At 40.7% G+C, this 12,000-nt stretch overlaps 1 protein-coding gene across 1 annotated transcript; it reads right to left on the reverse strand.

Moving 5' to 3' along the window:
- Positions 1-457: 457 nt before the first annotated feature.
- On the reverse strand, positions 458-10,162 carry LOC134202188 (G-protein coupled receptor 12-like; the record flags this gene model as incomplete). Its single annotated transcript, XM_062677238.1, has 3 exons — positions 9,784-10,162; positions 4,783-4,917; positions 458-607 (listed from the first exon to the last, which is right to left on the reverse strand). Coding segments are annotated over exons 1-3 (601 nt in total), but the record flags the coding sequence as incomplete, so codon positions are not given.
- Between the last annotated feature and the right edge of the window lie 1,838 nt (positions 10,163-12,000).

Genomic DNA, 12,000 nt, shown 5'->3' on the forward strand with positions numbered 1-12,000 from the left:
TTCTGCTGATTGCCGTTCGTTAAAATTGTACGTTCCACAACCGAAATGATATTTTCGGGAAATGTCATTTTTGGAATGATGATGTTTTTCAGGCAAAGGTAATTTTCGAGGAAATGTATTTTTCGAGCATATGATGGTAAATACTGAGTAATGAAGTTTACGAGTTAAAGTTATTTTTTTTGGAAACGTAATTGCGGGAAAACAATTTTTCGAGGAAAAGTTTATTTTGGTGAAATACTTCGAGGAATGGGTTTTTGGGCAAATGTACAAATGCTACATATTCAAAAACTATTTAAATGCAATACAATCCCTCTAATTGATACCTGCAACTAACCATTTTTCCATGATAATAAAAATCCATTAGCATTGAAAGTGGTACCACGTGACAAAAATCAAAGCCTCCGTTCTGTTCGCTCGGACAATATGCGCCCATGGGAGAGGGAAGAAATATGCTTACCGATAAACCAGGTGGCGGCGATGGAGAGCTTCGCCCTGGTGGGTGTGATGTAGCGCTGGTACTGGAGCCCGTAGACGATGTACAGGTACCGGTCGACTGCGATCAATCCAATGCTGTACACCGATACAAGGGTGGTGGATACAATTAATCCTGTTGTGCGAAGAGGATATAAAATCAATTAGAGGGGTGGCAAGGTGGCAAGTGGATTGTGCCAGTGGGGTGAAGGAATGGCAAAGCGGTGGGGGATACTCATTAGTGTCCTATGTTGCCTCAGAACAGGGAGTGAGGGACGGGTTGGGTGGCAGTCAAGTGAATCTCTGTTGATGATGGAGATGATTATTATGGACTGGTGGGTTGCTATTTCAACGATAAAATCCATTGATCAGGGTGGAATATATGTCCTCGATAGGCGGGATATGGAAAGATAGGTTCGCATTAGTTATGTGTGGCATGTTTGAATGATTCAACATTCCCCTGTTCGTACAACCCATGCATTTACCTTTCAATGGAAATCGATGTCAATCATTGTTTCACCTTCCATAAAGAACCTGTGTGTACTTTTCATGATAGTTTATCATGAACAATTTAGTTAGTATTTAATAGGCATATGTTCAAAGTTTGGAATTGTAGATATTTCTTTTTGTTGGAGCTAAATAGAATAGCTAATCGCTTACATTTTTCATCAGCATTGCTGCTTAAACTATGAAAAGCAATTAAACATCCAGATCAGTAAGGAACTACAATACTGACGTCAATTGGCATCAAAAGTACTATATATGTAATTTTTGAAGACAGGGTTGTTTTTGTTAACCACATGTGTAAAAACAAAATTGAATTTTAATATCATATCATATCTTTCAAAATTGAATCCATTTTCCCCATGCACTTTCATCTCTACCAAATAGAAGAACATTTCATCTTTATTGGATTTTCGTGAAGCAGTCCTGACATGAAATTTTCCTTGTCCGGCGGTTGGATACGACATATTATACTGCCCATGATTTCATAGTTGACGTAACAACCAGCACCATCGATGTTGGGAAAACGCATTTTTATAATATTACCCGAATCATCACATCAATCAACAAAATACATGAAATAATCTGTGTAAATGTATTTATTTTAAGGCCGCGGGGAATTAATTATTATTCCTTTGATTGAAGTGGTCTAAATATGCATACGACAGTTTATGCGATCAAACAAACGTTTTGTGAAATGTTTGTACCCATAACATGGCGTAAAAACCAGGCTACTACGTGTGGTTATATAGCGCTAAAGAATGATTGAAGTTAGTTCCAACGATTTATTGATTGAAGAAGGGAAATCTTTTGAAAAGTTCGAGTTTCCGGGAAAGGTTTTTCGGATAGCTCTTTCCGTGGAAATTAAAATTATGTGGTAAAGATAAAATTATGTGTGGAAGAGTTCGTGTTGCAAAGAATTTAATCAGTACCGTACGCGGTTTTTTGCACTATTACAGCATTAGAATGGTTCTGTAACTAGTGTGCAAGCAGTTACCCTTTTCATGTATTGGCCAAAGTCCTCGTTCGAACCAAATTTAATTTCCAATCCCTATTTTAAAATACCCGAGTAGACGAGGATTAGAAGTAAATCAATCGTGATTAGATTACAAAATGAGATATGGGCCTGATTTATATGTAGGATATGAAAGCACAAAATATCAGACGACAATATCCATATTTGCTATGAAATATCATGAGGTTATCAGTTAATGGTATTTGGAAGAAGTGATTAATATCTCGAGCTATTAGTTTGTTTTTATCCATAACACATCTTGATATTTAAATAACACTTCGGTGCATTTTTTTGTTGATATTTTTGCCGAGACGAAAATACTGGACACAACAAACAAACCGAAAATCTTCCAATACTCGAAAGCTGTCACATACACAATACACAAAACTCAATCAACAAACGAACAGATACGGACAATCTACATGTAGCTTATGCAGGAGTTCTACATTGGCTAAAGAATAACCAAAACGCGAAACCATCTGATCAAAACAAACAAACCACAAATTTGTAAAAACATACACACACATCTACACTTGAGACTGGGGTTTAAACACACTCACACCACTAAACAACGAAGTTCGCAGAAAGCAATAGTGATCGATCTTGTGCCAGGTACTGAATTCCAAGAACGATAAACGGAAAAGGTTTCACCATAAACGCGGTGCTTGAACCATTCTCGTTCATGTTGGAGTAAGTGAACTGGAGAAAATATTGTCTGGGTAAAATTAATTTTTATTGGTAAATGTTATTATAAAACAGAAATCCTGATCTCGTGACCATCAATGGTTCAGCAGAACCACAGTTGAGGATAAACCTGTAAGAATTGGTAAAATTAAATCAAAAATGCTTAATTAGAAATAATTACAAAATTCAAATAAATACTTTTAGAGTCCCTGAGGAAGGTCCCAAACGGACCGAAACGTTGGACAAGATTAAATAACAGTGTTTTGATTTTGTCAAGACTGAAAAGCCATCTCCGAATCATTAAACTACAGTCGAAGTTAATAGTTAGATATTTTGCCTGCTCTTTTGAATCCTACATCAAAGTCAATATCATGTTTTTTAATTCAGTTCTGTCCGGGTAAGGTAATGAAAAACATGAATAAGAATTGTAAATTGTAACAATTGTAACAATTGTAAAAACTAAAATAACAGCCGTGGAATATATTAGGACCCTTCCCGGTAAATGTGCTCGAGATATACATACCAATATTATCAAGCTGAGGTACAAATAAAAAGCCATTTTACACGCACTAATTCTTATGTGTTAAGTCCTCAGTGGCAGACCTCTCCTGCCACGCAAAAAATGAAGCTAGATTTTGGTTCTGATATGCACTTTTAGAAAATAATACCCATAAATTACTACACTTTAGAGGAGGAATGGGGATTTAGATAAGTATAATTTTCCACAAGGATGTTATCGATCATTTAGTAATTTGCGTTCGATCATTTAGTAGTTTGTCAATAACTCATTCTAGAAACTGAATTTCAAAATGTTTTGTATGGTGGACTTCTAGTGCGAAGGTTTTTCTTCAACTTTGCCTAATAGTTCGTTATTAGAATTCAACTAATAACGGAGTTATGCCGCTATTTGCAGTATCTTAAACTAAATGATTGGAATTTTGTTATCATTTAGTCTAAGTTACTGGAACTATAGCTATAACTCCGTTACTAGGAGAATTCAAACAACGAGTCATTTAGCAGAGTTGTAGAAAAACCTTCACACTAGAAGTCCACCATACAACACATTTTGAAATTCTGCTTCTAGAATGAGTTATTGACAAACTACTAAATGATCGAACGCAAATTACTAAATGATCGATAACATCCTTGATTTCCCATACACAATTTTGATATGCTTCTAAAAAAATGTGTGACACAAATGGCTAATCATTGCGTTACATAATTAATGGATTTTCATTCTTCTTTTATATTATACTTCCTTTTGAATGATCGCGATTGTCTTAAATCAAAACTTTTGGCGACAATATTTAGCAAACAAACATTATTTTATTGATTCAAAAGAATGTAAACGTTTATCTCCAGAACTACACCTCGATGAATGAAAGCTTATTTTCTCGGATTATACCGTGGATTTCACAAGAAATGCTTGCTTTAGCAGGAACTTGCATATTCATTTTTGATTACAAAATCAGTTACGCCCAAATCATAAAGTAGTCCTGAAATAGGACAAAGTAAAACGAAAATCTCTGTTATGCTTAATTAGTGGATTGTGAATGTCGAAAAAATATGAGACAGGTTTTTGCTCCATATTGCAGCAGGTAATGGAGGTACGTCAACTTATGCGATCAAATGACCAGTTTTTCAAAAACAAATATCGCCATAACTCGAATGTTTCCGAACAAAACATGAATATTTTTTTATGGAGCATATGTATAATCGTACGAAGAATCCATATTCGCAAAAAAGTGTGTTTTGGTCATTTTGGCTTATACGTCAACTATGTGATCATGGGCAGTATATGAAATGATTCGACGCCATTTGAATGCCCATCTGATTTAATAGCTTTTCTTGAATGTTTTTTCTCTCAGAATCTGTTTACCTACTCGCTTCATTTTTTTTTTCTGCAGAATTCCAAACTTTCCATTACTAATATTGCATCATGCTTTGGAGGTAGATGAGATGATTGCTTCCATGGAAATATATCGCCTGATCAAAAGCAAATGTTTCGCTGAATTTTGTCTGGCCCGTTACGTTTACCAAACATTACTTAGATAGCAACTCGTCGAAAACACGCAACAGGTTTCTTCTCGGAGCAGCAGAGTACTTACCGATAAGGATGGAACAGTTATCTTCGCCGCGGATTTCCTTGGGCGCATACTGGCCATATAGGACGGCGAATCCCGTCAGCAGATCTGATGCTGCTACATTTCCCAGAAATAAGTACGTCGTGTATGGTTGTTGACCTGGAAATGAATCGAAATGGGACCATGAGTGAGTGAGTTTTAAGTACCGGAACCCGTAAGGTGCGTGTTAGACCGGTCTTGCAGCGGAGTTTTGATACTGCTGCCGTTGATTTGAATTACCCCAATTTTCAATATAAATGAGTTCAAAAGATTATTGGACATGATATACAATCTTTACAGCTGTATACACGACTGATAATAGTCAATCTCGTCTTATGAAGAAAGCGAAAAAATATAGTATTCGTTATTGCATTGGATAACGCATCTATTATTTGGTTTCTTCGTACCGAAATCCTACCAGGAGAATAGACACGCAACTCATGAGGTTTTCATAGACACTTCTTCACATAATTGATTGCACGTCACTGTAGACGGACTGGTGAAAACCAGAATGGCGTCTAAAATAAAAAAAATGGTAGGAACTCTTGAATCATAAATGTATCGAAAACATTTATACGTTAGTTCAAATTCACTATTACAATGAATACAAAAAAAACTTTGAGTGACTGCTGCCGCTTGAAGAACAATAATATAAAGTCTTCGTGCGTATCGCTACTGTAGCATTTTGATTTGACTCGTCGCTACTGTAGCATTTTGGGCTGCGAAGATGACCTTGGTCGGCCCTGGCTGAAAAAATGAAGGAAGAGAGGAGATCTGTAAGGCAAATGTCTTCCTTCGGAATCCGAGAAGGATTCCCTTCGGAATCCGAGAAGGATTCCCTTCGGAATCCGAGAAGGATTCCCTTCGGAATCCGAGAAGGATTCCCTTCGGAATCCGAGAAGGATTCCCTTCGGAATCCGAGAAGGATTCCCTTCGGAATCCGAGAAGGATTCCCTTCGGAATCCGAGAAGGATTCCCTTCGGAATCCGAGAAGGATTCCCTTCGGAATCCGAGAAGGATTCCCTTCGGAATCCGAGAAGGATTCCCTTCGGAATCCGAGAAGGATTCCCTTCGGAATCCGAGAAGGATTCCCTTCCGGAATCCGAGAAAGATTCCCTTCGGAATCCGAGAAAGATTCCCTTCGGAATCCGAGAAAGATTCCCTTCGGAATCCGAGAAGGATTCCCTTCGGAATCCGAGAAGGATTCCCTTCGGAATCCGAGAAGGATTCCCTTCGGAATCCGAGAAGGATTCCCTTCGGAATCCGAGAAGGATTCCCTTCGGAATCCGAGAAGGATTCCCTTCGGAATCCGAGAAGGATTCCCTTCGGAATCCGAGAAGGATTCCCTTCGGAATCCGAGAAGAAGGATTCCTTCGGAATCCGAGAAGGATTCCTTCGGAATCGAGAAGGATTCCGATTCCTTCGGAATCCGAGAAGGATTCCTTCGAATCCGAGAAGGATTCCCTTCGGAATCCGAGAAGGATTCCTTCGGAATCCGAGAAGGATTCCTTCGGAATCGAGAAGGATTCCCTTCAATCCGAGAAGGATTCCCCTCGGAATCCGAGAAGGATTCCTTCGGAATCCGAGAAGGATTCCCTTCGAATCCGAGAAGGATTCCCGGAATCCGAGAAGGATTCCTTCGAATCGAGAAGGATTCCTTCGGAATCGAGAAGGATTCCCTTCGGAATCGAGAAGGATTCCTTCGGAATCCGAGAAGGATTCCTTCGAATCCGAGAAGGATTCCCTTCGGAATCCGAGAAGGATTCCTTCGAATCCGAGAAGGATTCCTTCGGAATCCGGAGAAAGATTCCCTTCGGAATCCGGAGAAAGATTCCCTTCGGAATCCCGAGAAAGATTCCCTTCGGAATCCGGAGAAAGATTCCCTTCGGAATCGAGAGATTCCTTCGAATCGAGAAGGATTCCCTTCGGAATCCGAGAAGGATTCCTTCGAATCCGAGAAGGATTCCCTTCGGAATCGAGAAGGATTCCTTCGAATCGAGAAGGATTCCCTTCGGAATCCGAGAAGGATTCCTTCGAATCCGAGAAGGATTCCCTTCGGAATCCGAAAGGATTCCTTCGAATCGAGAAGGATTCCTTCGGAATCCGAGAAGGATTCCTTCGAATCTGGAGAAGGATTCCCTTCGAATCCGAGAAGGATTCCTTCGGAATCCGAGTAGGATTCCCTTCGGAATCCGAGTAGGATTCGCTTGGGAATCCGAGAAGGATTCCCTTCGGGATCGAAGTAGGATTCCCTGCGGAATCCGAGTAGGATTCCCTTCGGAATCCGAGAAGGATTCCTTCGGAATCCGAGAAGGATTCCCTTCGGAATCGAGAAGGATTCCTTCGAATCCGAGAAGGATTCCTTCGGAATCGAGGGATTCCCTTCGGAATCCGGGAGGGATTCCCTTCGGAATCCGGGAGGGATTCCCTTCGGAATCCGGGAGGGATTCCCTTCGGAATCCGGGAGGGATTCCCTTCGGAATCCGGGAGGGATTCCCTTCGGAATCCGGGAGGGATTCCCTTCGGAATCCGGGAGGGATTCCCTTCGGAATCCGGGAGGGATTCCCTTCGGAATCCCAGAAGGATTCCCTTCGGAATCGAGAAGGATTCCTTCGGAATCGAGAAGGATTCCTTCGGAATCGAGAAGGATTCCCTCCGGAATCCGAGAAGTATTCCTTCCGGAATCCGAGAAGGATTTCCTCCGGAATCCGAGAAAGATTCCCTCCGGAATGCGGAAAGGATTCCCTTCGGAATCAGAGCAGGATTCCGTTCGGAATCCGAGAAGGATTCCTTCGGAATCCGAGAAGGATTCCCTTCGGAATCCGAGAAGGATTCCCTTCGGAATCCGAGAAGGATACCCTTCGGGATCCGAGAAGGACTCCTTCGAATCGAGAAGGATTCCCTTCGAATCGAGAAGGATTCCCTTCGGAATCCGAGAAGGATTCCTTCGGAATCCGAGAAGGATTCCCTTCGGAATCCGAGAAGGATTCCCTTCGGAATCCGAGAAGGATTCCCTTCGGAATCCGAGAAGGATTCCCTTCGGAATCCGAGAAGGATTCCCTTCGGAATCCGAGAAGGATTCCCTTCGGAATCCGAGAAGGATTCCCTTCGGAATCCGAGAAGGATTCCCTTCGGAATCCGAGAAGGATTCCCTTCGGAATCCGAGAAGGATTCCCTTCGGAATCCGAGAAGGATTCCCTTCGGAATCCGAGCAGGATTCCCTTCGGAATCCGAGCAGGATTCCCTTCGGAACCCCTTCGGAATCCGAGCAGGATTCCCTTCGGAATCCGAGCAGGATTCCCTTCGGAATCCGAGCAGGATTGCCTTAGGAATCCGTACAAGATAGCTTATGATATTTGGATTGCTCTTGGCATCCGGAAGGAAATATGGAAAGGATTCGTCCTGGAATAAGGAAGGGATTTGTCCTGAAATCCAGAAGGGATTCTTCCTGGAATCTTGATGAGATTTTTCCTGGAATCCGGAAAGGATTTATCCTGAAATCGTTAACCTTAAGGGATTTCCTTTGGAATCTAGAAGGTATTTCTTCTTGACTCTGGACGGATGCCTCCTGGAACCGGATAGGATTCCTCTTTTATTCCTGGCTCTGCGGGCTGGTTCTGAATATTTCGGTCCTCAGTTTATAATTTGTACTTGTGACAATGACATTTTCTCCAATTCTCACACATGTTTAAAATTTATAAGCTTTTGTTCAAAATGTCTTTATCATTCGAGAGATGTAGTCTTTTTCTATATTTGATATTCACGTTTAGTGGAAACATTGAAACTATTTAAACTTTTTTATGTCCGGAATGGATGTTTACCCAAGGTGTTCAGTTTAGCATTAATGCATGAATCTGATTCCGGAGGTTCCGATCCAGTCTAGCGCACTGGCACATGAATATGTATTTGGCAGGATGCATGCATGCGAACAAAATGCAAAACGGGAATCATCCTTCTTCTGCTGCTGGCCCTGATACCGCTGGCAGGAATGCATCTGTGTGTTTGTAAAAGTCTAGCTGGAATCGCGAATATGACTTTTTTTTTCGGAATGCATCTTTATGTTAATGGATTTTCGCGATCTGAGCAGCGGAATGGCAGCTGACAGAAATTATTTCGGAAGAGATAACTTCTGGCAGGTTCCGTGTTTTGACACACATTCAACAACGTGAGTGGCAAAGGAAAAGGTATAGCTTTTTTTTAAATAATTAAGTGTGACATTTTAGTCTTATAAAATCTGACTAACAAGCGATCTGGGAAAAAATGAAGCTTGTTGGAGGCAAAGGGGACATTATCAGACTTTTGGTCTTTTTATTTTTACCCTTTTTCTCTACCGTTAGATATCATACAGGTGTGACTAATGAAATAATGTACATTCAAATACAATTATTTTATTACTCTTCAGTCCCTTTGAATTCATTATAGATTATTGTCACCTAAAAAATATTCACAAATATTGATGAAAATAACTAGTGAATCAGATTTACTTAGGTACAAAATCATTAATTTCCAAAAAAGGAACACTAGCTTCTGCTCTACTATTTTGGATATTTATCTACATTTTTAACAAGTCATTCCAGATATGGTATTTTAGGCCACTTTCTACCTGCCTGATTCTCCAGAATCGTTCAAACTGAAAACCTGATGTTGAAATTATCATTCCTTATTGTGCTGCAAGGATGAACGTGTCTAAAACTTATCCAGACAGCCGTACCAGTTGGAAATTGACGTCCAAATAGTTTTCTGTAGCTGCCCGACTTGCTCTGAAGCACACTAACGACCACTTTCTAGATGTCGGATGTAGCAACAAAATTGCAGAATGTGCATTCCAACGTCACTCTCCACGGTACCTATCCAGCTATCCACTCTAACTGCAAGGAGCCGGGTACTGACTCATCGTTTGGTCTAAGAACAACTTAGCATCCAACACTCGTTTGTCACTCCCACCCATCAGGCGGTTTATGCAAAGTTCTCCTGCACGCCACTTACCTTTTCGTAGAAGCAACAAACTGGACGTAACGACGGCCGCGTTCATCACGATTATCAACGAGCCCAGCAACGGGATTAGGATGTCGTACAGTAGCAATTGCGTCTGCTCGGCATCTGATAGCATATTCTCCGACATCGGCACCGCCGTCGACAGGTCCCAGGCTGAGAGCATTTTATCCGTTTCATGGGAGGGCAGCTCTCCGTTGTCGGAACTGGATGATACGATTGACGATGGCAATTCCATGTAGAGGAAGTATCGCGTCTGCCAGTAGTGCGGTTGCGACGATGACGGCGGTGGCGATAGGAGGTCAGTCATGGCGGGGCGGGATGTTTGCCCTTGTGGGAGGACCGGGTTGTGAATGTTTGCAAATTAATACGAGTAGTTGCAACTGCCCATGAAGTTCATTCCAGTTATTATAAATTCTCGGTAAACTGTAAAGAAAAGTTATAACAAACTTTTAATTTTGATGGTTTGTTAGCACTTCGGTAAGTGGGTTACATTTACAAACATAATTTGGACCACATTGGATGTCTAACAAGGACCATTCATTATTATTATTTAGATGATGATGGTTAAAGAACTAAGGAGAGATATATTCTGGGCACAGTTGAAATTGGTAGAAGACTTAGGATGTAATCATGTAAACAGCTTTAAAGTAAAGTATGTACCCTTTTGATTCATGTTATGCACATTGGAAATTAATTGATTCCATTGGTAAGCGAAAGATGTGTACATGACAATCATACTTTATTGGTTGTAGCTTCACCCAACTCAACGGCAAATGGCAGATACAGTTTTGCATAAGAACCTAACAGAAAATGTATATAACTTTGACATATACCTGTTCGGTAGATTCTGATAAAACCATGATATTGAAACTTTACAGTATTTTAGTACAGTACCGCCATCGGGTGTGACAATGGGTCTGGGGGATGAGAATGGGTCATCGCTCTCACCGGCAGTCTGGAGATCGTAGAGCAAAATCGTTCAAAACGGTCTCTTATATTTTAGTCTTCTTGCCCTCAGATACATTCAATCTATTCTACAAGCATTCTAAATAGTTGAAACAGTGACCCATTCTCACCCCCATTTGACCCATTGTCACCCCCGACGACGGTATTTACATAAAAAGCTTACATTTGTTGTATTAAATCCCTGCAGAATTGAGGTGGTTAGAAGCAAAGGGTTGTGAGTGACATTTTGATCGAATTTGAGCTGACTATAGCAAAAAATGCTTAGTTGTTTTAGAGCTTTGCGGCAATGTGTTGATATAGCTTGTACGTTATTTGTAAAAACCGGGAGAATTCACAGAAAATTAGTAATTTTTTGATATTTCATACGATTTGTACGGAACGGAAAAATAATGGAAAACTTGACACCCATGTTTCTCAAAACTAAATATTTGTTATGTACCCCTTTTTGCGTTTGTATCTGCCTAGATATAGTACAACAATTGTAGGATTTGTTTTTTGGTTGTACCTAAACAAAATAATTTTTTTTTGCGATTTGAACTTTTTTTATTCCTTTCTTTTATTTGATTGGGACTCTGTCTTACTTATCCGCTACTGTGCCAAGATCTACTGTGATATTCTGGTGTACAGAATCCACACTGAATCTATTTTCAGATTTCCATTCCATTACTCATTATTGTTGTCTTTGCCAGTCCATCTCGTGGTGGGTCCATTAAGTCCGTTTGTCCATGTCGTGCATCCCAACGATCGTTGCATTGTTGGGTTGCCATTTATCCGGGTACGTTGGAGGAATGCCTCCGAAAAGAACAAGTTGTCAGTCGTCATCAGGTAGCCGTGACGATAAGGTGCGTTCCTCAATACGCTACCGTATGGGCTGCGCATCCGGCGGCTGACGAGGATTTGGTGGAGGGGCTGGGAATCGAACCCATGACCATCCGCTTTTAAGGCGAACGTGTAGCCAACTACGCTACGAGACCCTCCTGAGATTTGAACTTGATTAGACATAGTTTGTCGACAACCAAAACATTGATTTGTCTCAATCCAATGTTCTATTTCATGTACAATTTTATTACATCAAGTAAGGTCAAATATTTACGCAGAACGCTGTGAGATTTAGTGCAATAAGACGTAAACTTAGATGAATCTTGACCGAGGTGACGCTATGTAATACAAATTTGTCATCACCTCGAACGTTAGTTATGATAATTGCCACGGTTGCTGTCAGTCACAGTCTCACAATTGTTT

Source organism: Armigeres subalbatus, unplaced genomic scaffold (assembly GCF_024139115.2).
Source record: "Armigeres subalbatus isolate Guangzhou_Male unplaced genomic scaffold, GZ_Asu_2 Contig1076, whole genome shotgun sequence".
In the NCBI taxonomy this organism is placed as follows: Eukaryota; Metazoa; Arthropoda; class Insecta; order Diptera; family Culicidae; genus Armigeres; species Armigeres subalbatus.